This window comes from Miniopterus natalensis, chromosome 4, assembly GCF_054644295.1.
Source record: "Miniopterus natalensis isolate mMinNat1 chromosome 4, mMinNat1.hap1, whole genome shotgun sequence".
Classification (NCBI taxonomy): domain Eukaryota; kingdom Metazoa; phylum Chordata; class Mammalia; order Chiroptera; family Miniopteridae; genus Miniopterus; species Miniopterus natalensis.
The window spans coordinates 64,069,771-64,097,253 of NC_142084.1; the positions used below are offsets into that span (position 1 = coordinate 64,069,771).

Genomic DNA, 27,483 nt, shown 5'->3' on the forward strand with positions numbered 1-27,483 from the left:
CACCAAAAGACAAACATATGTCATTTATTCCCCTGCCCCCCAAACTTCCAGGTAGCTCTACAAATACATTAGATGTAAAGCAGCACAGAGGCTGTCCCTTAAACACAGACACGAAATCAAAGGAATCAAGCGACTGTAGATGGAGTTGACACAAAGATAAGCTTTTCTCCTTCAGTGCCAGCCAAAAAATCTGGTCACCAGAAAGGGAGGTTTGGACAGAGTGGGGTGGGGGCTGGGCAGGAGCTACCCCCATGTCCACCAGTGCCAGGACCATGTCCACCAGGAGGTACCTGACCCTGTGTCCTGCACTAGGTACAGCCCCTGACCTCCCATGAGGCAAGTGCTGGACCTGCATAGGCCAGACCTACACAGGGAAGATGGGAGAAACCCAGCCCTAAATGAGACATTATAGGGCAGCTCCTCCAGAAGCAGAAGGCACTCAGTGGTCGGGGTGGGCCTCAGGGTTAGGGAAGATTCTGGTCATAGATGTTCCTGGGAGGGGGGCAGAGGAGCACTCAGCCCTTTTGCTGTTCCCACGGCAGGGAGGGGAGAGGAGCCCAGCTTAGGCCCTGCAGACCCAGGATGAAGGGCCATCTCTAGGCTGGTGAGCGGGAGAGGCAGTGTGTTTGGAGCAGGCCCCCACCCCTAGCTCTCCCTGGCCTGCCTCCCAGGGCTAGCCTTCAGGACAAGGGGCCCCAGATGGGCACGCCCTGGTGACTTCAAGTCCATGCAAGGCTGGGGCAGCCACAGGAAGCAATTTATAAACCCACACCCTTAGTAACCCCAGGTGAGTTTAAAGCTAGCAAAAGTGCCAGGGTTCAAAGTTGCAGTGCTACACCTTCTACAGCTTCTATGCAGCACTGGGGGCACCTCGGGGTGTGGGGTGCTGCCCCACCTGGAGGTTCTCATCCCTGGGTGATGCAATTTCACCAATGATCAAAGCACAAGTGTTTTTAAAGAAATCCATGGAATGCTACTGGAAAGGAGAACATGACTCCAACATCAGGGATAAAGCAGCCACTCAGTGGCATGTCAGTCCCGCTGGGGAGGCGAGGCCATCACACAGCCCCTCTCCACCGGACTGGCCTGCTTCCCTGGGCCTTCCTCAGCCTCTCCAGCCTCCCGAGGCCTCTTCCGGAAGCGCAACCCAGGCCTGCTTCTGGGCGGCGGTAAGGGGTCCATGCCCAGGATCTTGTGGATTTGCCTAAATGCCAACATGCGCAGGGCATGCTGGGGGCAGACAGCCCGTCAGGACCCTCCTGCCTGTGACCCGCTCACCCAGCCCCATGGCCCAGTGGCTCGCCAGGCATCTGTCCTTGGCAACACCCTTCTAGCAACTGCTGAGCTCAATTACCATCAGGCATGAAGAACTGCAGGGAGTCGCTCAAACTGCTAAGGGCAGGACAATGCCTGGAAGCCCCTTGGAACACTAGTGGTTTCCTGCCTCACTGCAGGGACCCCAAATCCTGCGTCTCCCAGTTTGGCTCTGATCATAAGCAATTTGATTCTTTGCATTAAGACAATTCCTAAATGTCAGGCCCAGTGTGATTTTTGTACCACTCGGAGACTTTCTTACAAACTCACAACCAAAGGGAAAGCACAGATGGGGGCTCTGCTTTCGTGCTTGAGGCTGGCCAGCCACAAGCTGGGTGTTTACAGAGCATAGGTGGTGGTAAAACACCCAGGACAGTCCCAACCAGTGAGGCCCCAGGTCTGCACCTCATCACTGTGGGGGCTTCAGCTCTGAGCCAGGCTGGCCCTGGCCTCAGAAGTAGTCTTGTCACCCATGGGCCACCCTCTCACAGGCCACCCACCTCTGCAGGGGGAGGGAAGGGGAACCCCAGGCCATTTCCTGGAATGCTGCATAGCTGCAAACAGGGGCTGGGATGGGGTCCCACCCACAGCCAGGTTAAGCTGGCCTGGAGTTGGGGAGCCACAGGAGCTGACCATCCTACCTGGGCGCTGGCTGTGATGTCTTCCCGCTGCTGGAGGGTCATGGACTCGAGCACGTCCATCTGGTCTTTCTCACAGGGATCCTGGAGTCCAGGTCCATCTTTGCAAGGAGGGTGGGGGTGGAAAAGAAGATAGAGCACCCTCATGAAGGACTGCCAATGCCAGGGGCATGAGAGGCTCCGAGCACAGGGTCTGTGACTGCACCCCTCTGCACCCACCACCACAGAGGCCGGCCTGCATGCCTTTGGCTGCCACAGGATCTCCCCTGGGGGCATCTCACCCAAGCCACTCCTCCCTCTCTACCCACAAGTACACTCAGCAGAGCTCCTTCCTGACTCTGTGTGGTAGTTATTTAACAGGCTCACAGCACAGGCCCAGTGTGTTTTCTTTTCTTTCACTTAATGTATCATCCCATGTCACTAAAATGGCTGGGAAACAGCCTCTCTGTCTCTGACATCTCATGAGAGCACACGATGGATGCTTCTCTTCCTTTCTGCTACTGTAAACTACACTGTGATGAACATCTCCATACATAACCCATTATCTGTCCTGTGATTTCCTGGGGAAATATTCCCACCAAGGTCATCACCTGCTGACAGCCAGGTCTCCCAGAAAGGGTGGCTGCCGTCAGAGAATGAGTGCTAGGCAAACAGACAGGGATGGGTCCCTTGCCTGCTCCATCGGCAGTGGACCTTGGCCTTCCTTTGTGGGTGAGTTCCACATGCTACTGTGCTGTACCTTTTCCCTCTGGGGGATGTGTGTGGGTGTCTGGGTCCCTCCTCCCGCCTGGGTTGGATGTTGTTCTCGAGTATTGCTAAGAGGCTCCTTCTGTACCTCACTATGACCCTCAGTCTCTGCTATGTGCCCCAGTGTTCTGAGCTCCCCAGCAGATGGGGACTGACCTGTCAGGAGCATCCCCGAGGCTACACACTCCAGGACCCGTCGCACGGCATCCCCAGGGCTCAGGGGCCCCTTGGCACTGCTCAGAGCCTTCTCCACCAACAGCTCCATGGCCTGGGCCGGTGGGGATGGAAAAGGAGACGCTATGCCTTTGAGGAGGGTGCTTTGGCCGGCTCGCTTCCCACTGGTGGGGCTCTGCTGGGCTCATCTAGGGGGTCCCAGGGGATCCCAGGACAGATGGCCCCTCCCAGCTCTTTCTCTAACTCCCATCCACTCTTGACTTCTACAGAGGAGGGTGGTCACTGAGGCCTTGTCACCTCCTGGTGTGGCCATGGGTAGTTTTCTTCACTCTCTAACCCTCAGCCTCCCCATTGGAAAAAATCCCGTCAATTGTAACATGGCAAACTAGCTTTTTAAGGGTTAAAAGAAACTTGTTCTCCATGACCCATGGTACATTTAGCCAAGGTCACAATGACTCTATCACTTACTCAGGTGTGCCCCCTCCTCCCAGGAGCCACTCCTCTCAGGCGGGTTGTAAGCTGGCCACTGTGCTGTCTGCAAGGGGGTGACACTGAGAGCAATGTCTCCCTTGGACACTGGGCAGGAGGCAGAGATCCTGGGGGACACCGGAACCCTTGGTTTTGGAGATGGCCCTCGTGAGTAAGGCCAATGGTGGCCTGGGACAGGATGGAAAGGGCCTGCTTGTCCAAGAGCCCCGCTTCGGGAGGGGGAGGAGATGAACTGGCAGCAGGAGGCTGCGCATAGAAGGCAAACACTCCTCAGAGTTCAGGAGGCTGGAGCCTTCCCAAGAATAATGTGAACAACTTAAAACCTACAGGTTGCCCCACCCAGCACTGGGCAGGGGTTGGTGGGTAGGTGTGAGAGACGAGAGCGGGACACTCGGAGACAGACCTACCGAGAGGGTGGAAGCTGAGGTCTCACAACTCAGCAGTTTGGGTACTCAGGGGGCATGGGGACCCCTGCACTCTCTCTTCCCTCATCTCCTACTGGCCAGGTGGGGGGTTCAGAGCTGCAGGGGGTCTCCCCTCCAGAGGAGGTAGGGGTGCACCAGGTCCCCCAGAGGACAGAGTGAAGCCAGGATGGGCACTGGGTCTCTGACCTCACTAGGCCCTGTGCTCATGCTGCCCATTTCCCTGCTGCTCTTGAGGTTTAAGAAAATATAGCCAAGTGAGGCTGTACTCCAGAGCAGATCTCTTCTGGGTGCCAAGGGACCCCTGAGACCCCCTACCGTGATCAACCTTTCCTGGGCACTCAGGCTAACGCCAGCCCCTTCTGGGAAAAACAAGTGCTAGAGGGGAAATGTCTGTCTGGGAGGAAATAAGGCCCTCATGGGTTTCCCAGAGCAGGCTGACTGCCTGGCACTGCCTTACCCAGTCTGGCAGGACCTCCCAGGTGGGCACACGCTGGCAGAGGTCCCGAAAAACCCTGATGACGATTACACAGGGTTGTAGGCCGCTGGCTCGTGCCTTTGGGAGAAGAAGAGCATAGTTAGCTCTGGAAGCCACACGCATGTGGGTGGGTGTGAGGCCAAGGGAACAAGGGCGGACCCTGGGGGCAGTGAGCCGAGCCAGGCTCCTGTCTTGGCAGTGGAGGTTAGGAGGGTCTCCAGGGGGCATGGCTGGCTGGCCAGGACGGTGGTGGCCGGCAGCGGGCTCCATGCCCAAATGAGAACAGGCCAACAGAACTTGCCCTGCTCTGATTCCCACCCATCGGGTTAGTGCAAGGAGACATGAGCCAAACAGCTAGCCAAGGAGTTGGCTAAGGGGGTAGCTGACAGGACAGACAGGTGTGACCCCCCCCAAACCCCAACCCCTAACCTGGAACCACTTTGCATGGCGGAGGGCGGCCAGTGACTGGAGACACTTTTCCAGGCTCAAGACATCCCCTGGGTCGGGCAAAGGTACTTCCATTCCTTCTAGAAGAAATGGGCATGTGGGCAAGGTGCCCTTTCCCACTTTGCTCCTTCCCTGGGCCACATGGGCAGTGCCTCTCAGTTCTCTGGGCCTCATTTTATTTATCTAGAAGATACACTCCTCCCAGATCATCTTTGCTCTGGGATCCTGCAGAGACTAGAGAAATCACTTCTGTGAAAATCCTAACTCCTCTGGTTAGTGCCCACGAGGAAAGCATTTAATGCTTATTACTGAGAGCTTTCAGTGCCGACTCCCTGGGTTAGCAAACTACAGTGCAGGTGGAAAACTATAAATTAAGCCAGATTTTCAGAAACTTCCAAATGCATAATTAAAAGGGAGAAAGTGGGCCCTGGCGAGGTGGCGCAGTTGGTTGGAGTGACGTCCCATACACCAAAGGGTTTCGGGTTTGATTCCCAGTCAGGGTGTGTATAGGAGGCAACTAATCCATGTTTCCCTCTTTCTCTCTCTCTCTCTCTCTCCCCGCCTCCCCCCCCCATATATCCTCAGGTGAGGATTAAAAAAAGGGAGAAAGTGGGTCATATTTGAACACATTCCATCATTGATGACAAAGGCCTCCGTGTCTGAGAGAAATTCCGATCCATTGTTTCTTTCTTACTACTATCGCTTCAAGAATATTCTCAGCTCGTTCTAGGACACCCTGGTTTATTTAGGTCACATGATGAAGCACAGGTTTCACTTTCACCCATAAATATTCCCAGGGATCTTGTGCCTGTCACCTGCCTATCACAGGCTGAAGTGGAAGTGGCAGGGTGTGTCTCTGAGGAGAGGTTAGAAGCTACCGTCCAGCAACAGCCAGCCCAGGGCATGGACACCTCAGTGAGGAGACCCCGGAGTGAGGCTGACGGGTTCCTGATGGTCATAGAACCTATGTTCCTTACAGAGGGGTTTCTGTGTCTTAATTTTTCCAGTCAGCCTCCACCTAGTGGCCACAGATCTTTAACACTTTCTAACATTCCCAGTCTCCACCTTGTTCATGTGTTTGAGCAAACCTAGCAAGACCTTTGGCTAGAATTTAATGGTGTTGTTCATTGCCCCCTGTATTTATTTTTAACATTTATTTATTTATTTATTTATTTATTTATTTATTTATTTATATCTTTATTGATTTCAGAGACAGGAAGGGAGAGGGAGAGAGAGAGACAGAAACATCAATGATGAGAGTCGTCATTTATCAGCTGCCTCCTGCACGACCCCTACTGGGGATTGAGCCCGAAACCCAGGCATGTGCCCTGACCGGGAATCGAACCATGATCTCCTGGATCATAGGTCGATGCTCAACTGCTGAGCCACACTGGCCCAGGCCCTGTATTGATTTTTAAATGACCCTCTATTTATGACAACTGATAATGGCTTTCCACTTACAGCCAAAGGTTCTCCTCTTTAAAAATTTAAGTGTTAACCCTGGCTGGTGTGACTCAATGGTTAGAGCATAGGTCCTTGCATCAAAGGGTCATGGGTTTGATTCCTAGTCAAGGGCATGTACTTGGGTTGCAGGTACATCCGTGCTCTGGTCAGGGCCACATGGGAGGCAACCAATCTGTGTGTTTCTCACATTTATGTTCTCTCTTTCTTTCTCTCTCTCCCCCCTCCCTCTTTCCCTCCCTTCCGCTTTCTCTAAAAATCAGTGGAGCCCATCTGGGTGTGGCTCAGTGGTTGAGCATCAACCTAGGATCCAGGAGATCGAGGTTTAATTCCTGGTCAGGGCACATGACTGGGTTGCGGGCTCGATCCCTGGTTGGGGGTGTGCAGGAGGCAGCTGATCAATGACTCTCTCATCATTGATGTTTCTATCTCTCTCCCTTTCCCTTCCTCTCTTTGAAATCAATAAAGATATATTTTTAAAAATAAATAAAAATAAAAATTAGTGGAAAAAATATCCTCAGGTGAGGATTAAACAATAATAATAATAATAATAAATACAAATGTAAGTTTAAAAAATGAATTGATTTAAAGAAAAATGTTGGTAGTTGGTGGCCCTCAGGTATGACTAAACAATAATCATGAAGGGGGTTCAAGAATGAATGGAATTTGGAAATGGTTCTAGGAAGTTCCATGACTCAATGCGCCTCGGGGGCCTCCCTGTTGGCTGGCCTTCACCCGCGTGGTGATGACTCAAGGCCCTCACTGCCCTCTGGCCTGGCCCAACACCCCCTCCCACTCTCTCAGGCAATGCCAATATGCCTCAAGCCCCCTGATCCCTGTGTCCCACACAAGTAGTGTCGGATCCAGCAGGCTCTGCTATGACCTCTGCTATGGCCTCTGCTATGGACAGATGGACAATCTGAGCTCCTGGGGACCTGGCACAGCTGGTTGCCCCTAGGCAGGACGCAGGCACCCCCACTGGCCTGGAGGCAAGGCAGGAGTGTGGTGCTGCACAGGCAAGGCCCAGGAGCACATGCACAGCCCAGTTCTGAGCCCTTCTGACACTCTGACAGCTCATTTCCTCTGCTGCCCCAAGGCCCATCTCTTATCTGATCAGTGGTACCTGGAGCTGACAGAAATGCCAGAAGGCTGCACCCCCAACCCTCTGCCTCTGCCCAGAGCAGAGTCAGATACTTCCCCAAGCCACCTGCTATGTGGGGAGGGGGGCTGGACAGAAGGGCCCGGCTGCACCTCTGTCCATGGAGGGGTCCTCCCGCATTAGGGGCGAGGTGACAGACACAGTGACCCGTATTCTGGGCTCCTCACAGGATGAGATGATGATGTTGGCTTCCAGGTCAGAGGAGACCTCATACTTGTCCTCCGTCACCATCTATGAGGTGCAAACATAACACTAGGTCGAGTTACTCCAGCCGAGAGACAGGTGCAAGCAGCAAGGACGTGGTCAGGTACAGGCCTTGTGCCAGGCACCTGGAGCCTCCATGAGACTGAGACAGCCCTGCCCCCCAGAAGTACACATGCAGAAATGTGTATAGATGACGACCCTTGCGTATAAGGTGCCTTCATATGTAAGGAATGCCCTTGACAAGGACAGCAATCCAATAAAAAACACACACAAAACTGGTCATTGCTTTAACAGATAGTTGGAAGGAAAGGAAACAGAAGTGTCCTTTTTACACAGTGACACAGATAACCCCCACAGTGAGAGAGAAACCAGTTAAAACTCTGAGGTACCATCAGCACCTGTGAAAGGACGAAACGCAGAAGTCTGAGCAGCAGCTGGGCCTGCAAATCCGTGCGTCTCTTACAAACTGCGGGTGGAGGCTGAGCTGTCAGCACCGGGAGCACCAGGCTCGTGCCTTTGACCCAGGGACTCTGGCCCAGGGGGAGCTTCCATGTGTGTGGAGCGGTGTGCACAAGGGCATTTATTTTGTGCAGCCTCAACGGTAATGCGGAACGCTGGGAACAAACTAAACGTCCTCGGCCAGGACCTCGGTCACATGCCTCCCACGGTCCTATGGAACATGGCTCCCTCCTTCCTGAGTGCTCTCTACCTGGCATCAGGCTTTAATTTCCTCAGGAGATAAAGTTAGCATGTTATGTGTTTTCTTATCTGCTCCTGACCAGAGTGGGAGCCCGAAGGTGGCCTGGGTCTGCTGCCCACGCTCACTAAGCCAGCAGGAGGAACGAGGCAGAACTTTCACAGGAACGGTGCCAGCCTCATCAGAGGAAACCTATGATGACCAATTTAAACCGTGACCTGATCTTACTCTTCTCCCCCAGTTACCATGAGAAAAGGAAACCGGAACCGCTCTAGCGAGAAAACCTGGGCCGTCTCCCACAGTCCTCAAAATGGGTTTCCATTTGGCCTCACGCCTCTCTAGGCTCCTTCCTCTGCTCTCCACTGAATCTCACAGTCAACGTGGCAGGAAACATTTCCTGTGCCTTCACCATGAATCCTTTTAAATGGCTCGTCACCATTCTCATGGCTGGACATTTACGTTTTCCCTGAATTTACTTTCTATAGAAACCCTGAATTTCCACCTCTTTCTCTTTGCAACTGTTTATAAAAACTAACTGGTTTGTATCTAATAATGACGACCACTCTTGCTTCTTAAAATCCTGTGAAGCAAAGTCATTCCTGTCAGGGAGCCTGAGGGGCTCTTGAGAGAGGGCTGGCAGCCCCCCCCCCCCCCCCCCCCGGGAGGTAACCTGCCTTACCAGGAGCTGCCGGGGCAGCTGCTCAGTGACCCTCTGCAGCAGGGTGTGCGTGGGCTTCTGGGAGCAGAGCAGGATCAATTGCACGGTCCTGTCTCCCCGAAGGAGGAGTCCTTTTGCCAGGAGGCCGACCCGCATCACACCTTTCAGGATCCGAGCAGAGGGGTTGACACCACTGTGAAGACAAACCCGCAAATGCACACATAAGAAGAGGGGTCAGAGAGAAAGGGAGCATGTGGCCCTGCCCTGGGTCTGAAAATGTCAGCAGCTTGCTGGGGCCTCGGTGCCTCAGCTCTCTCATCTGTGAAATGGGCCCTTTCTGAGTCCTATTTCTCAGAGTACACTTGATGAAAGGAGACATGAGAAGATATATCTGAGAAAAGCCATTGTGATGGGTGGTTCCAAAAAAATGTATACACACTTTGAATGATTATAAAGGCAGTGTTTATTAAAATACATTTCCAAAATTGAGCTATCAGCTGTAAAAGTGTGTATATCTTTTGGGGGGACACCCTGTATGTGCTCAGTAAGAGCTGGTGGTTGTTACTATTTCCTGATAAAGTACATTTTGAAAAGGGCCAATGATGGCATCCCCAGTGACCCCTGGTCCTCAGCTAGTTGGTGCCACCCTGGTCAGCCCCTGGGTTTGGGCACCTTCTAAGTCATCTCTGGGGTGAGCAGGCCCATCCAGGTACTCAGGCCACAGCATCCTAAGGGAGATCCCTCCTCCAGCCTTGCCTCTCTGCAGATCAGGGCCAGCTTTCTGCAGTGTGAATCTATCATCGAGTCTGCCCTACATCGAGCCTCCCAGCACTGGCCCTCTGTAGGATGGGGACACCCAAGCTTATTCCCTGGCCTGAGGACACCAGCCTGACCCTCTGGGCCTCCATGCCACCATCCTCTCCCACTCCTCCCTATCAGGCCTTATGCTCTAGCCCAGTGATTTTCAACATTTTTCATCTCATGGCACATGTAAACTCATTACTAAAATTCTGCAGCATGCCAAAAAATATTTTTTTTGTCAACCTGACAAAAAATGGTATAATTTTGATTTATAAAAAAATAAATATAGTAATTACCTACCCTTTTTGCTCCAGACTGAGTTTTAAAAAATCAGGTGTCTATACTTCTATATAAGGATTTTTGGTACCAAAACTTGACCAATTGCCCTGGTCAGGTGGCTCAGTTGGTTGGAGCGTCATCCCATACACCAAAAGGTTGCAGGTGCGATTCTTGGTCAAGGCGCATTCCCAGGTTGAGGCCAGTGCTGGAGGCAACCCGATCAATGTTTCTCTCTCCCTCTCTCTCTCTTTGTCTCTCTCTCCTGTCCTTTCTCTCTAAAATCGATAAAAACATATCCTCAGGTGAGGATTAAAAACAAAACAAAATTAACCAATCAGACACAACTTTATTATTCAACATGATTAATAAAATGCAACACTATTATATGACCTATATATTTATGGTTCAAGACAGGGCAATCACACCTGGTGGCTATTGTGTTAGCTATTATCATTTTTTTATTCGACAGTATAAGGGAAAAAAGGTCAGTGACCCTGACCTAGACATGTATTGCATGTTTCAACATTTCTTGTGGCACAGTGGTTGAAAGTTGCTGCTCTAGCCCCAAGCCCCTTCTTCCTATTTCTCTCCAGCCCCACTAGGCTTGTTCCTCTGCTCTGGTCCCCAGGACTGGTGCCCGGGGTGCCCTCGAGTGACAGATCTCCAGAAGCTGCCACTAACCATAACTTTGTTTTCTTGTGTGTGTGACATTCCTAGGGATAGGAGACAACCTTTTTATAAAAAACACGTTTATATATTGTTATCCATTTGGGGACCACAGAACTCTGGAGCCCACTGGCAAAATCCAGACCAAGGATGTCTGAATTAAGGTACAAGGATCAGACTCTGCAACTGAGACTCAGAAAAGCAGAGAAAACAGAAAACAGGGTGAGGGGAACCTGCAGAAATATACAGACTTACAGGTTTGTCAACCAACTTGAATCCCAATTCACACAAATTAGAGAACAGAAAACAAACTCCAGAAAACAAAAAACCCCCACTTACATTATGATATCTATAGGACGAGTAGAAATTTCAACACTGACTGGATATTCGATGATGTTAAAGAATTACTGTTAATTTTTGCTGTGGCTCAGTGGTTAGAGCATCAGCCCTAGCATTGAGGGGTCACGGATTCGATTCCCAGTCAAGGGCAGGTACCTGGGTTGCAGGTTTTTTGTTTGTTTGTTTTTTATTTTTCAATCCTCACCCAAGGATATTTTTTTCCATTGCTTTTCAGAAAGAGTAGAGTGGGGAGGGAAAGAGAGGGAGAAAGAGAAAAACACTGATGTGAGAGAGACACATCAATTGCTTGCCTACTGCACGTGCCCCAACCAGGGCCGAGCCTGTAACCATAGTATGTGCCCTTGGCTGGAATCAAACCCAGGACCCTTCAGTCCGAAGGCCAACACTCTAACCACTGAGCCAAACCGGTTAGGGTTGGGTTGCAGGTTTGATCCCCAGCCCCGCCTGGGGCACATGCGGGAGGCAGCCAGTCGATGTGTCTCTTTCACATCACTGTTTCTCTCTCTCTCTGTCTCTCCCCCTCCCTTCCACTCTCTCTAAATCAATGGAAAAAATATCCTCAGGTGAGCATTAACAAAAAGAAAGAAAAGGGTCCTTATTATTTAGAGATAGGTACTTACTAAGTAGTTAGCAAAGGAACAATGTGATGTCTGATAGGATCTCCTTTGAACCTCTATGGAGGGGGTAGGGAGGAAGAGCCAGAGATAAGTGAAATCATGTGAGCTGGTCAAGGTTTTGTAACAGTCACATGGTGTTCATTATAATTTTACTGTTCCGTCAACTTTTGTGTATGTTACAGAATTTCCATACTAAAAGGTTTAAAAAACCCAAACACTAAGATGCTCTTTGCAACAGTTAAATAAATAAGGGAACATTCATAGGATGGTTTATTATGTTCCCATTAACACATTTCCATGTTTTTGAAAAATATTGTAAAGGCCCATGTTGACTTCCTGCCTTGACACATGCTACAGTTCCTTCCATGTTTGCACTGGGGGAAGCTGGGGAAGGGTCTGAAGACCCTCTGTGTACTATTTTTTTATGAGTCCATAATTATTTCAAAATAAAAAGTTAAAAAACAACTAAAAAGAAAACAGGTGTACAGGGGGAAAACTGGAGGGAACTTCAAAGCATTAAGTGAGGGGGAATTTTTTGTTCAGAAAACATGAGTGGAGACTTAAGACAGGGCACCCTTTCTGTCTACAGCATCAGACACCTCTGAGCAGCTTCCAAGTGCTCAACCCATCTGCACGGGCCTCAGAGGCCGCAAACCTGGCCTCTGGGAGTAGGGCTGCAGACAGTGTCACTTGCCTCATGGCCAGACCATCTCTCCAGGACCTGTGAGCAAGCACAAACTCCAGGCAAACCTCAGAGTTAGGATGGCTCCACCCTTCAAAGACCTCCCCATCAGACCTTGCACTCTGTCTTTTGGCTTCATGAGGGTGTCTGGGGAGAGATGAAAAAAATGTCTGCTTTGCACCCTGTTTTCCTGACCAGGTGGGTGAATTAGGCTTCCTTTCCCTAGTAGATGCAGACTATTGGGAGGTTCACTTGCTGCACATTCATTTTATCGTGATACTTTGTAACTCACAGTGGTACACGTTCCTTTCTAGGGAGCAAAGACTATAGTGAAAAGAAACCAAAGTGGAATGGACCAGATACAAAAGGACAAGTACTGCATGAATCCACCGACAGAAAATGCCCAGAACAGGCCGAGCCATAGCGAGAGGAAGTGCAACGCCAATGCCAGGGACTGGGGCAGAGGGGCAGGGAACTTAATGGGGGCAGATTCCTGTTTTAGATGATGAAAAAATTGTAGAAATAGACAAGTGGCGGGTAATGGTTGCACAACCTTGTGAATGTACTTGGAGACAAGTGGCGGGTAATGGTTGCACAACCTTGTGAATGTACTTAGTGCCACTGTATTGTACACATAAAAATGGTTAAGACAGTAAACTTCATGCTATGAGTATTTTACCACAATAAAAAAAATTTTAAAAAGCCACCTAGAGAGAAAGGACTTGGAAAAGCTAACTCCCTCTCAGATGATTTCAATCTTGTAACAACTCCTCACAGGGCACAGGGACTCTTTTGTCTCCCCACAATCACAGGGCCTTGACTGATGACTCAGATGGGCACTAAGGGGCAGTCTCTGCTCCATGAGGCAGAGGGGTCAGGGCAGAATCACATTTATCTCCATTTTGTAGATGAGCAAACAGGTGGTTCTTGTTTTGTGAACTGTTTCTAGATGGACCTTTGGTCAGAAAAGTAAATTCTGGTATTGAACAACAGCTCTCCAATGGAACTAAAACTCCTCTTGAATCTCGGGGCTCCAGCCCTGAGAATAGAGACTTAGTGAATTTACTGCCCACAGACAGGCTGGGAAGCCCCTGCCCAGCAGGGGCTCAAAGATAATCAGAGGAGCTGCCTCTGCCCCTCCTGGCAGCCACTTCCTGTGAGAATCCTACCTCCTCCAAGAAATCCCCTGGGGATGGGGAAATGAGGCTGATCTCCATTACCTACGGTCCCTGCCCTCCAGCTCTGGGCCCCTGGACTTCTCCTCCGCCAATGTGTCAGACACCAGCTTGAGGGCACACTCCGAGTGGGACACAGCCTTCTGGACAGCTAGGAGCTCCTTCTCTGTGGGGTAAATGGTGGCATGCTTGCACAAGACGTGGCGATCATCACTGGACTCGGGCCGCCGTGTGGGCTATGAGAAAAGGTGCACATGTTACAGTGAGCTGAGAGGTCCCGGGGCTGGTGGGCAGCGGACAGGAGGAGTGTCAGCTCTGCAGAGGTGCAGCACATGCAGCAGGACAAGGGGGAGCGGATCCAGGCTGAGGAATGACGGGGACCCACAGGTCATGAGCCAGTGAGGGCCCCAGGGCCTCCCCTGATGGCTGCAGGAAGCTCAGGGCTGAGGATGCCAGGGGGCTCCCCTGTAGTGACACATTTCCAAGCCAGAGGCTTTCCTGCCAATTCAGTGGGCCTATTCCCTCAGCAAGGTGCAAATCAAAGGTTCCCATCCAACCCCAGCCTGCACAGACAGACACCTAAGGACCCCCAAGGGATGTGACAACTGGGACCTCAGGAAACTAAAGGAGGGACCACTCGGTGGGCAGTGAGGCCGGGGCCTGGAGTTCCCATCAGTGACCAGCAATGAGAGGCGGGCACTCCTTCAGGGCTCGGTACAAGGTCCTATTCCTCATTCCTGGAAGATTCAGGTCCTTCTAGTGAGGATGTGAGAAAGTCACCCACCCCATGGTGCCAGTGCCACAGGAGACGTTTCAGAACAAGGCCACCACCTACCAGAGACATGGTGGTGGGCACCCCCGGCCTGCTCACGAGGGGAGGAAGGTGCTGGTTGGGTGGTGAGTGTCCCAGGCTCTCATCCTGGGCCTGCGGCTTCTCCTCTGGCCGCCTCTTGCACAGGCTGTAGCACCTATGGGGAAGCAAGAAAACAAAGAGCTGTCAGCAGCTGCAGGGCCCTGGGCTGGTCGCACCAGAGCCAGCAGCATGGGGAAGCCACATGACTCCTGCTGCCTGGTCCTTGGGCCCAAGGCTGAGGCTCCAGGGCCACTGAGGAGATGAAGCAGCTGATTGGGACCCCATGAGAGCCCACGAAGAGATTCTGTACCAATGCTTGCCATATGCCAGGGACACTAGGGTTCCAAGGGCCAGGGGGACACAGGCCAAGAGTAACTGCTAGGGCGGGAGGAGCTGGCCTAAGTGGCCAGAGCCCCGAGTCTGTCCCGGGCCTCGTTCCCCAGCTCAGATGCTGCTTTGGATCTTCCATGAATTGATACCGTGTCACAAAATACTTTAGAATTACTCTTGAGGGTGAAGGAGGAGAATGACAAGTGCATGGGTGGTCAGGAGGCATCAGGATCAGGGACACAGGAGGTCAGGGGGCCACCATGGGTCGGGGGGTACTAGGGGTGGTCAGGTAAAACCAGGGGTCAGAGGACACCAGGGTTCAGGGAGATACCAGGAGTCTGGGAACACAGGGACACAGGAGGTCAGGGAACACCAGGGGTCTAGGGACATGGGGACAATAGGGCGTCCCTGTGAATCAGGCCTGAGAGTGCCAGCCCCTTGGTTGTCAGGACCATGCCATCCCTCATTTATTAGGGGGCTCACACGAACTAAGGCAGATGTTTAGAGTGACCTGAGCACAGGGCTTGGTTAGCTCTAAAATTCTCCAAATCCCCACAAGTGCTGTGTTCCCTGCCAACCTTGCAGGTGATGAGCATCTGGGTTCTCAGGCCTGGAACGGAGGACAGATGTCCCCCAACCTGAGCAAGTGAGGAAGCGAGCAGACATCTGGATCTCCAAGCTGCCTGGGGCAGGGGGGAGTCAGGAGGGTGAGAGGGGAGGGACCCCGCACCTCATCTCTGTGTGCCAGCGCCGCAGCTCCTCCAGCTGCTTCCTGACCTGCTGCTTCTGCTTCCTCTTCCTCTCCTCCAGGAGCTTCCAGGCTCTGTTGCTGAGCTTGATGGAGATCGGAAGGTCAGGATTGACTTTTTTCTGAAAAAGAAAGAATGGCTGTAAGATCGGAGACCATCACTTAGACGAGAACACTGAGGTGTCTCGGGGGCGCAGAGAGAGGCCCCATGACTGACACCATTCTGCTGTATTTAGAAAAGTGGGCTTCAAGCCCCCGGAATCTTAACACTCCTCGCCCCCAAAAGTGCTGGCAGGAAAGGGAACTAGCATGGGCGACCAAACACAACTGACATGCAGAGTAACAGACACGACAGTGAAAGTAGAGCCCCGTCTCCATATCTGACGGGAGCCAAAGGTGACGTGACACCACTAGTGAATAAATGAGGTCTGTCACTGAAAGTTCAACAAAAATACTCGTGCCCAATCAAAACAACTCGGGGCAAACACCATTTGTGTGAAATCCAGCAATATATATTTCAAATAGCATGGTTAATTCATTTGCTGAACTTGGTTCTTAGCACTTAATTTCTTCATTCAGAAAGTGTAGTGTTGTATAAGGATTATTCACTGGCAGAAACAACCCAAGAGTCCATCAGCAGGAGAACGGACACACAAGATGTGTCCATCCACATCCTGGACTGTTACTCAGCCACAAAAAGGAAGAAAGTTTTGACACTCACTACAACTTGGATGGACCTTGGAAACACTCGGTGTTCAGTGAGAGAAGCCAGACACGAAAGGCAACACGGTATGTGATTTCACTTATGTGAAATGTTCAGAACAGGCGCATCCACAGAGAAAAAGTGGGCTTGTGGTTTTTAAAAAGGGCCTGAGGTTGGGAATGAGGACTGACTGCTAATGGGGATGTGCTCCTTTTCTGGGGTGATGCGAATGTTCTGGAACTAGAGAGGTGATGGTTGCACAACTCTGTGAATACAGTAAAAGCCATTCAACTGTATAATTTGTGTGGGTGAATTGTGCAGTGTGTGAATGACATCTCAATGAAACTGCTAAAAAGAGAGGAAATACTCAGAAGCCACTGTTTATCATGCTGAGGAGAGTTATGTGTGTGCTCTGTACAAGCATCCTCGAGGCCCAACAGGCAGGATTATACACACACATGTTCACATGTGTCCTCTAGTTTAGCCCAGAGTGCTGAAGGGCCCATGGGAAATCCTTGGCCACACAAAGCCACCCCTTGGGTGGGAAAGGGGGCCCCTGCTGGTGCTGGGAAGCCCTTGGCATTGGAGGCCCTGGGCTCCCTGAAGATGGTTCAGCCTGAACAGCCAGACACCCCCTGCAGCAGTGGCCCCTCTAGTCACAACTCAGCACCAGGGGCCTGGCTTCTCTCCAGCTCAGACTCAGCCCTACCCTGGTGCCTGCATGCTTCCCCATGGGTCACAGTTCAGACAGGGCGCAGCACTCCGCACCTCAGCTAGCACAGGCCAACTTGGGACACAGGCAGAGGCCCAAGGAAAGAAAAGGAACATGTCTCAAATGTGAACAAACCGATACTGACTGTCGGGAAAATGAGGCAATACCTGTGTGTCCTGTTTTGTGTGCACATCTATGGTCTAACTGTGTGCTTGGGAATCTCCACCGGCAACAAGAGGGTGCAGAGTTTTACAACTAAACATTCATCTGCAAGAGATGAAATAAACTGGCAAATACGATCCCATGTTTTCTGCTCTGGTCTGCCAGGCAGGTCTGGATGCAGGTTGAGAGGCCCAGGGTGCGTGGAGCTACTGTTTGGGCTCCAACTCACAGAGGATAAAATGCATTTTGAGACATAGACCAAGATGTAGAACTCATGGAAGTTCTTAACGCGTGCGCGCGCACACACACACACACACACACGCATGTGTGCCCCAACCCGGAGCTGGCCAAGATCCTGCAAGGCACACCTTGTACTCCAGCCGGTGCCGCCGCCCTCTCACGTGCATGTCCCTGGCGTTGGGGTCATTGAAGCTGCACTCGCACAGACTGCAGTGGAACCGGATCACTTTGCCTTCATTGTTGCATACCTGAGACACAAAGCTCAGCTAAGCGCTGGCCCCTGGGGAAGGGTGCCTCCTTCCACCCTCGGAGGGCACTGAGCCTGCCTGGGTGGTCCAGAGGAGTGACAGCAAAGCCTTCAAGGCCAGCGTTCTGGCTTCCTGTCTGAGCTATTCCAAAGGGCAGCTTTCAGAGGAGCTAACACCACACCCCATGCTGAGCTCACCTCTACTACCATGGTGCCCTTTCCCCTCCCCCGGCTAAGCCACCTCTGGCCTATGCCCTGCCCTGTGGCGCTCCCGCCTTTGCCCTCCCCCGATTTCTGCCCATTATGTGCCTTTCTCTTTTTGCTGCAGGTTTTATGGACCTCATCTCCTTAACTGTTAAATGACAAGCTCTGCAGTGCAGAAGTCCTACCTGGTGTGGTTATTTTGCATGGGACAAAACAAGATGCTGAACTGGTTGAACAAAAATGAAAAGAGCCCGGCTGGGTGTGGCTCAGCGGTTGAGCATCGACCTAGGATCCAGGCGATTAGGGTTCGATTCCTGGTCAGGGCACATGCCCAGGTTGCTGGCTCAATCTCCAGTCGGGGGTAGGCAGGAGGCAGCCCATCAATGACTCTCTCATCATTGATGTTTCTATCTCTCTCTCTCCCTCTCTTTTCCTCTCTCTGAAATCAATTTTTTTTTTTTTTTAAAGAAATGCTGCCACTCGCACTTCCTTTTGGACCAACTCAGGGAGGCTGGGAACTATGGAAGTGGCCAGGAGAAGCTTCAGAATTTGAGTCCTGGAAAGCTGTTTAAGACAAGCCTGTGGGGCCGCTGCTCAGGCTCTGGGCTATGGCCATATAGGGTGCACGCTGGCTCCTAATGCCCCTAGAATCACATGCCTTAGGGTGACATGGTTGTCTAGCTTTCTAGGGCACCAATTCCTTTTTCCACCCTTCTTCCCACAGAAAAAAGGGCTGCTCAGCAAGAAATGTCTCTGCCTATCTCAGGCCTTCCTTCTAAGATCTGAAAATCCAGTGCCTACACCTTCCAGTAAGTTCCAGATGACTCACTGAGGTCTGCTGGGGAATGAGTGTGAATATGAGATGGGGAACAACTGGGTTGAGGACATGAAGCCTGACCCCGGCAAGGCCCTTTTCCATTAGAACCCAGAGATGGAGAAGGGCACACATCATTGCAGTTACCTCTTGCACGTAGCCTGGGCCCACGGGCTGTGAGTCACAGCAGCTTCCAGAAGTTTCCACAGAGCTTCCTTGGGTGAGCAGTTGTCCTGGCCTCTCTGATTTCCCATGTGCCAGTTTCCCCTCTGGGGGTCTGCAGCCCTCTGCCTGTGGCTCAGGAGGCCCTGCAAGAACTGTGTCACATAACTAGCTCTGTCCAAAAACCACACCCGGCCTGCTTCCAGTTGGCCAGTATGGAGGGGAAACACAATGCAAACCCAGGTCTCCCGCAGCCCCTTTCACCCCTGCGTGGCATTGGCCAGTTGGATACAGGGTCCTGCAAGTTGTTTTCCTGTCAACTTGAGTCATGGCTGAGAGAACAAGGCCACATAGTGCTTGGTCCAATCAGAATGCATTCATAGAGGGGCCCTGGCTGTAGCCCCCTGGCTGAGGAAAGCCCCACAGCACAGGCTCTACAGCCCTTAGTTAATAGACAATGAAACATCAGGTGGACCAAGGGCCTGGCCCCATTACATCCACTGAGCCTTGAGAGGGAGAGCTGCTTCTTTGTTGTCAAAACTGCTTTATGAGTTTATCTTCAGTATTATGTGATTATTCAAAACACAGTGCTACTGATGCTAAAATAAAATAAGCGCCCTCCCCATCCCACAGAAAGCATGGGGGCGAAGAGCAGAGATGGTTGGAGAGCTGGGTTCGAATCCTGCCTCCACCATTTATGGGGTGGCCTGGGTCAGGCACTTCCCCTCGCCTCATCTTGTTTTTTCCATCTGAAAATTGGGACCAGTGACAAAATCTAGTTTAAAGAGTCATAATGGGCACACCAGGAAATGCATATGGAGTGGTTTTGGAGTGCCTGACATACAATCCTGGTTATGACCCACTCAGTATGCATCACATGGTAGCCATTACTTCCCTCGGGTATCCGTTGATGTGTCCTGCCCCTGAGGGAAGCAGGGCCAGAATTGTGGCTGAGAGGAGCCCACCTTAATTTCTCAGTACCCACATAACTGTGAGAGCCCAGTTTGTCCACTGAGGTGTGCAGGGGGCTACTCCCAGCATGTGGGAGATAGCAGCCTAGGGAATTCTCCAAGCCTAGGGCAGGGCTGTCCCAAGCTCCATGGGAAGAAATGATGCTTCCCATCTCATTGTTTCTACCAAGCTTTCAGGGAAATGGTCTCTTATCAGAGGTTCAGAAGGTATGGACCAGAGGCAGCAGAGCACCTGGGGCCTGGCAGGAATATGGGAGAGCAGCCATGCCCGTTCCCCACCCCCGCCCTCACGCATAGCTTAGTCCCACCAGAGAATATATGCTGGCTCACACACAAATTAACTGGCCAAACACTTCTCTGAATCTCCAGTTTGTTGAGTCAGGGCATGGCAGGAATGCTGTGAACTGCAGAGACACATACCCATGCATGTGGTCTTCGAGGCCACAGGTCTCTCGGCCAGCTCTGCCCTGGTGGTGTGCATGCTGGAGCCAGCAGGGTCCATGAGCTTGGCTGAGGCCACAGGGGGGCTCTCAGTGGTGAGGGGGGCCGACTTGCTGGTACAGGTGGTCTGGGCTGTGCAAGAGTTCCCTGGCACCGGTTCTATGGTGGGAATGGGCTTCCCCAATTTGGTGTGCAGCTTGAAGACCTGGAACAGCCCCAGGTTCCCCTGTCAGGGCCACCTGCAGGCCTGAATGACCTTCTTCAAGAGGCAGGAAGAGCACCTCGGTGGGTGTGGGAGGGCTGGCAACCTGTGGAAGTGAGGATGGGTGGTCCTGTCCCAGTCCCCAGGGACCTCATCCACTCCCTAGCTATCAAGCTCTCTCAAGCATCATCCCTCTGGAAGGGCCTTCCTGAGCTGTCTCCTGCTTCTAGGCCCCCACTAGTCATGCACATGTGGCCCTATAATCCAACAATACCCTGTGCTGGCTAACATTGACCCCCTTTCTCCAAAATCCACTGCCTTGGGCTGAAAGGATCCCAAGCACCAACTCGGTGCCCGCCCCTGATGGGGATACAGAATGCATGGATGGATGAGTGGATAGGGGCCACCTGTTAAGACATACATGTGTACTTGTCCACAGACACACATCTACGTTCTATAGGAACACATGTACACCTAGGATTCAGTCACACCCCATCCTCAATAGCCTTGACTATTTTAATTTTATTTATTTAATTGTATTTGTTTTTTAAAAGCGGGACGCCAAATGGAATATACCGTTTGATCTCATCAATGTTCAAACTCTTGTTCATGTAAACGTCTAAACATACCTAATGCCATGAACGGTTTCTCAGGGGTCTGGGTACAAGCCCTACACTGCTTCATGCTTCCATCCAGGGGCAGGTAGGACTTTTATAACTGGAAAAAGTGTTTCGCTTCTGAGGAAAAAGGACACATGGGTCCTACAGAGAAAGCTTCCTCTCATTGGTGGCTGCCCCCTCTGATGTCATTGGATACCTTTCTGGGGCCCAGAGTGTGGAAAGTGGGACTGCTCCCAGGGCTGCCCTGCCTAAGCCGTGTGGGGTTCCTACCTTCCGGTGCTTGGCCCCCTGGATGTGAGCGGCATAGGCCTCTGCCCCAGTGCAGGACACGGCACAAAGTTCGCAGCGCAGTTGCGCCTGCACCCCACGTGGGCTGCCTTTGGGCTGGGTGCCCATCTTCTCAGCTGCCTCCTTTTTCTTGTGCTTCTGTCCTTGCAGGTGCTCAAGGTAGGTCTGCTGGCAGATAGCGAGGGCGGCCTGAGGCGGGCGTGTGCTCACTGGCACCACATTGTTCCCTGGGAAACACAAGCCCACGGTCCCCACCCCTCCATTCTCCGGCTAGAGATGTTCAGGCACCGCTTTATTTAAGCCCAGTCAACAGACTCAGGTGCTCGTTATGGCTTGAAAGACATAACGGTTTTTTTGTGTGTGTTTTTCTAAAAACAAATGAGTTTCTTAAGCCAGCATCCTTAAAGAATCACATATTTGGTTTTGAGGGCCACTGTGAAAAAAGATTTTGGCTTTTCAGAATTTGACCTCAGAAACTAAACAAGGATGCATGCTACACTTCCTTTTTAGAACACGGCTAATACCAAGGGGCTCTACATGAGAGAGGCTACTGTGGGTCACAGACCTACTCATCCTGCGTCACTGGGACCAAAATATCTGACTGCATCTGGCAAATGACCAAGCTCTTATGTGGCATCCCAGACTCCTCTCCTAGAAACCTTAAGATGAGGCAAGTTGCCCGGCTGGGCATGGCTCAGCAGCTGAGCATTGACCTAGGATCCAGGAGATCGAAGTTAGATTCCCGGTCAGGGCACATGCCCGTGTTTCGGGCTGGATCCCCAGTGGCGGGCGTGCAGGAAGCTGCTGATCAATGATTCTCTCATCATTGATGTTTCTCTCTCTCTCTCCCTCTCCCTTGCTCTCTTTGAAATCAATAAAGATATATGAAATAAATAAAAAAAGATGAGGCAAGTTGCAGCAAACACAGATAAAGTGGGCCCACTAAACCAGTGCATTCTGATCATGCCCAGAGTCAACATTTGTGGGACAAAAACACCTCTGGAAAATATACAAGGCAGCTCCAGCAGGTCCTGGGGGCAGATGGGAGGCAGGGGCAGGAGTGGGAGGGGTACTCGATGGAAGGTAGGAATCTTGTGAACATATTACCTAAGCAACAGAGCACGCGCACACACACACTCACGGAACACAGAAAAGGCTGGAAGGATATACACCAAGACACCAACAGTAAACTACTTCAGGTGGAGCAATTATAGGCAGTTCTCGCCTACTTTTTAAACATGCAGTTGTAGTGAACCTCATGGCTTCTACAAACCTTGAAAAATCTGATTTCTATCTTCATCCCTAAAACTATTCTGAGTTCATCTAGTTACTGACCCTCTCTGAGCCCCAGACCATCACCTGACACATGGATGTAACGATGCATTTAGAAGCACAAAATAACCTACTGAACATCTCAGAGTTCTAAGGTGTAATAGGAGCAAATGTTGCAGTTTTGTCATCCTACCACCAGACTCTCCACCATAAATATGTTAATTAATATTTAATGTTAATTAACGTATAATGAGAAAACCCAGGGAGGAATGTTAGAAAGAGGCCGACCCTACAGCTCCAAGGCCACCCTCCTGGCCCCCACTGGGCTAGCATGGAGACTATCCTGTCAACTGCGCTGGCTTTGGCCTTGACTTAGAGAGCCTGCTTAGATGGACATTCAGAGAAAATATAGAAGTGCTGCCAGCCGGGAGGCCATGCTGACACAAGTCCCTTCCTGACACAGATGGAGACCACGTGTGGCTGTTTCAACATTCACAAGGTGTGAGACTGTAATGGGGTGGGGGTGGGAGGGAGGGGTGTGTGTAGAAAAGGGAAGCAAAACAGATCCTGCGGTACTGGAAACACTCAGGATCTTGATGGTAGTGGTAGATTTGCGAGCCTGCCCAGGTTATAAGTTCACACAGAAAAAAATACACGTGCACACACACAAATGAGTACGGTAAAGCTGGGGATATCTGAATAAGAGCAAATCATGTCAATTCAACCTCCTGTTTGCAATTCACAAAATGTTACCATTAGGGGAAACAGCTAAAGGATATGTGGGACCTCTCTGCATTACTTGTTACAACTACATGTGAACCTACAACTATCTCAATAAAAATTCCAATTAGCCTTGGCCGGGTGGCTCAGTTGGCTGGAGCATCATCTGTGCACCAAAAGGCTGTGGGTTCGAATCTCAGTCAGGGCCCATACCCAGGTTGCAGGTTTGATCCCCTGTCAGGGCACATATGGGAGGCAATCGATCAATATTTCTCTCTCATATCGATGTTTCTCTCTCTCTCCCTCTCTCTCTCAAATCCATTTTTTAAAAAACAACAACAAAAAACATATCCTCTGGTGAGGATTAAAAAAAAAATTCCAATTATCCTGGCTGGTTTGGCTCAGTGGTTAGAGCGACGGCCTGTGGACTGAAGGGGCCCAGGTTCAATTCCGGCCAAGGACGTGTACCTTGGTTGCAGGCTCAGTCCTCGGCCAGGGCGTGGGCGAGAGGCAACCAACGGATGTGTCTCTCCCACATCAATGTTTCTCTTCTCTCTCTCTCTTTCCCCCTTCCACTCTCTGTGAAAAGCAATGGAAAAAATATCCTTGGGTGAGGATTAAAAACAAAAATTCCAATTAAATAAGTGTTACTAATATTAGCAAAACTGCAAATAACAAGAATTGACCTTTCTAAGTGACACTGAGTACATGCCAGATGCCATGCTAAGTGGTGACGCTCAGGCAAACCCTGTCCCACGGGGAAACTGAGGCTCAGAGAGAGAGAGAGAGGCTGTGACACTTCCTTGGGTGATGGTGCCACAGGGCTGGGCTATGAGTCCGGGAGGTCAGTTCTGGAGCCCACACTCCTGCTACATAAACAACATGTACACTCATGTACCCATGTCCAATGTCATCCACCCATGGCCCTGCCTGAACAGCCATGCAGCCGAGGCACAACCACAACTAGCTGTGTCTGCTTGTGCCCTCCCTCACTGCTCAAGGAAGAGGCACTGACTGCCTTCCCCACCCCAAATCAAGAGAAGCTCCCTCACTTTGGAGTTCAAGACCAGGTTTCTGTGGCCAACAGTCAGTGCTGTGCTGCTCGCGTTTCTTCCACTCAAACACCAGTAGGGCAATCTTAAGGCAATTCTGACACACACTTGACATTGCAAGTTTAATAACAGGCCTCTCTGGGGCAGGCTATGACCCTGACCTCTGGTTGACCACAGGGGACAAGGAAAGGGCAGGAAGGCTGAGGGGCCTGCTAGGCATTGGGCATGGGTTGGCTGACCTGGGCACCGGCACAGCTGATCTTGCAGATGTCACAGTAGTGAAGCAGGGGCTGCCTGGGCCCACCATTCAGCAGCCTGGTGGGAACCAGTGGCTTCTTGGGGAAGCTGCCGGCGCAACTGGCACTAGAGCTGTCCCCTGAGCCATCCTGTGGGGACAAGTCCTCAGGCTTTGGGAGTGGAGGAGGCGGGGGTGGAGGCGGCGGGGGTGGAGGCTGCGTCTGTGGGGGGAGCAGTGGAGGATAGTAAGGACCTGCTGCTGAGTACACTGACATGTCACAGTTCTGGTAGCTTGGTCCTAAGAAGCAGAGAGAATGAGAGGAAATGGGTTGGTTTTGAGGACAATGTTTATTTCAGCTGCAAACAGAGTCACACGCTTCAACTGCATTCATGCTCAGGGAAACCACCAGCTCACCTGTGTACGGAAGGGAGGTGAAGCTATAGGAGGTTGAGGACAAGGTGTAGGAAGGCAGGGTGGACACGAAGACCTCGGGCTGGACGCTGGACGCTGGGGGGCAGGTATAATGGGAGGATGGGACGCTGGCTGTCTCCCTAGTAGTGGGCACCTGTTGTGGGGACTGCACGTGGCTGTACCTACTGCTGGGCTGACAGTAAGCTCCTGTGATCCCTGGAGAGCAAGCAGAAACCCTCTGAAGAGCCACACTTCACCCCCATCCCTAGGGAGTGCAAAGCAAGAACCACACTCCCTATGACCACCACAATCAGCCTCCCCAGCTGCCGGAGCAAACTGGGGCCCCCACTTGTGGATGAGCCTTAGGTGCAACTGGCCTCAGGGGAAGGCCAGAGCCCTGGGCCTCCGGTCCCAAGCTCTGATCCCGGCTGGGATTCATGTGTGACCTGTGCCCACCACTCCTTTCCATATTCTTCCTCTGTACCATGGGTGTAAAGGGTGTGTGTGTCTAATCAATGTGTTCCTTATCTCGTCCACGTTTTAAAATTTTTTAAAAGATTTTTCTAGAGAGAGAGGAAGGAAGAGGGGGAGAGGGGGAGACAGAGAAACATCGATGTGAGAGCAAAATTAATCGGCTGCCTCCTACACTGCCCCTACCAGGGATCACGCCCACAACCCAAGCATGTGTCCTGACCAGGAATTGAACCAGAAACATTTCAGTGCATGGATGATGCCCTATTAACTAAGCCACACTGCCAGGGCTATCTCTTCCACATCTAAGATCAAAGTCCTCAGGAGAACTTACCCCCATGCACCCTGGGAAAGCTTCCTTGGAAAACACTTTCAGCTCCACTTTTAGTCCCCCGCCCCAGGCCCCTGGTTGAAAAGACAGCCCTGACATTCACATTACTCCAGACTTCCCTGTGAATCTGGATGTTTAATGTGGTGACTCCCATGCCCTTGCTCACACCTGACCCTGCAGAAACCCACCTGGCTGGCAGAGCGTGGTCATGGCAGGGAGTTGAAGCTGGCCCACAGCAGGTAGGTGATACTCTTTGTTTTCATAGCTACTGGTGGCTGTGGATGGTCCATAGCCATAACTGTCCTGTGAGAGGGTTTCCACGGGAGAGACAGAGAGCAAGGAGAAAGGGTGAGGTGTGTCCTCACTCGCCCCAAACACGGACAGGGCTCTCTCGAGGGTCTGGGTTCTGTGCCAAGGGCAGCAAGGAGCACAGCTGGATTTGGGTTTACAGGGGGATTCAGGCTGTTGGTGGAATGGGGTCTACATGGAGGCAAGGACAAAGGCACAGAGGCCAGGAGGCCTTGGGAGGGGTCAAAAGCATGGGAGGGTGGGTACGGAGGGAGAAGTTGAAGGCCTTGGAGAAGTAATGACAAGAGAGGGAGGGAATAGAGCCAAACTGTGAAGCTTGGCTAATCAGGTGGCCTGTGGTGCCATGTACTGACCCAACCAGGGACGACCTATGGGTGGCAGAGGCTGGAGGGGTGGAGGGGCGGACCATGTGCAGCATGGGGTGCCCTGGCAATTCCAAGTGGAGACACAGCAAGGAGACCTGTGGCCCAGAGCTCCGAGCTGGGAAAAGTGGAGGAAGGGCCCAACAAGGACAAGCACATCCCGTCACCCCTATGGAAAAGGACAGAAACATGAGGAGGGTGAAGGTGTGTCCTGGACTGTCAGTACCAGCTGCCCACATCACTCTTACACTCAATACCATCCATGTTTTCAAGGAAGGACACGTGCTGGTGAGAGAAAGGTAGGCTGATACCTGGTAGGAGGGAGCAGTGGTAGGTGTGGGGGTGGGCTCCAGGAATCCTCCGTCATAATCAAAGTCCTGGATGGAGTGGGGCTGGTGCCCATCACACCCGGCTGGGCCACCGGACCTGGGTGGCTGGATGGCCGTGGAGGGAAACGGCAGGGTCATGGCGGGGCCCATTCCAGGCGCGGGCTGGGTGGTGAAGCTGGCTCCAGCAGCAGGGAGGGGATAAGCCATGGGAGGCTGAGTGCTAGAACCACAACACAAAAGCCCAGCTGCATTAGAAGGAGCTCTATAGAGAAGTTGAGTTGAGCACATAAACCACAGCAGACATTGCCCTCAGCTACTTCAGATGCTTACATTCAAACAGTACCTTCAGCGGCCACTAACACCTGTTGAGACCTTTTGCTGAGCATGGGCACAGTTCTAAGTGCTCTTCATGAGGAAACACAATCTCCTGACAACCCTGTGAGGCAGAGGCCACTGCTGCCCATTTTGCATAAGAGGAAACTGAGACACGGTACGTAGCTAAACCACATGGGAGGTAGTCTTTTTTTCAACATCAAGATTCCGCAAAGAAAGCTGAACTTTAACAGTACTTTTAAACCAAAGAACAAGTGGATGACCCAATTATTAAAATATGGAAGATTGGTTACCACTAAACTAAAAACGTTACTAACGAGAATCACCTTTCATTGACGGCTTGCTCTGGGGGAAGCACAGCTCCGAGGCTTTGTCCACATCTCCTCATTCATGCCTTACCACCTGTGGAGAAGGTGCCAGCACCATCAATCTGTCCATCTGTCCTCATTGTCCAGGTGAGGAAACTCTCTGATGATCAGTGACACATGTC

At 51.7% G+C, this 27,483-nt stretch overlaps 1 protein-coding gene across 1 annotated transcript; it reads right to left on the minus strand.

Annotated features, from left to right (window-relative positions):
- Positions 1 to 27,411, minus strand: ZFR2 (zinc finger RNA binding protein 2). The gene is made up of 18 exons (XM_087816646.1): positions 26,643 to 27,411; positions 25,849 to 25,963; positions 24,862 to 25,074; positions 24,449 to 24,744; positions 21,148 to 21,330; positions 20,035 to 20,260; positions 18,629 to 18,798; positions 17,345 to 17,464; positions 15,382 to 15,521; positions 14,304 to 14,436; positions 13,514 to 13,704; positions 8,910 to 9,081; positions 7,385 to 7,560; positions 4,692 to 4,806; positions 4,245 to 4,340; positions 2,856 to 2,967; positions 1,956 to 2,053; positions 1 to 1,230 (listed from the first exon to the last, which is right to left on the minus strand). Exons 1-18 carry the CDS (start codon positions 26,946 to 26,948, stop codon positions 1,033 to 1,035), a joined length of 3,060 nt encoding a protein of 1,019 aa, XP_087672772.1. The 5' UTR covers positions 26,949 to 27,411; the 3' UTR covers positions 1 to 1,032.
- Between the last annotated feature and the right edge of the window lie 72 nt (positions 27,412 to 27,483).

Bases quoted from the DNA above. Each gene is read 5' to 3' on its own strand.
- ZFR2 (XM_087816646.1), bottom strand. From the start codon at position 26,948: ATGTGCTCAACTCAACTTCTCTATAGAGCTCCTTCTAATGCAGCTGGG. The intron at 14,437-15,381 runs GTGCGGGGTCCC...GCTTCCCCATAG, and splicing joins CGCTGGCACACAGAGATGAG to GTGCTACAGCCTGTGCAAGA. The intron at 1,231-1,955 runs GTAGGATGGTCA...GTCTGCCCCCAG, and splicing joins ACATCACAGCCAGCGCCCAG to CATGCCCTGCGCATGTTGGC.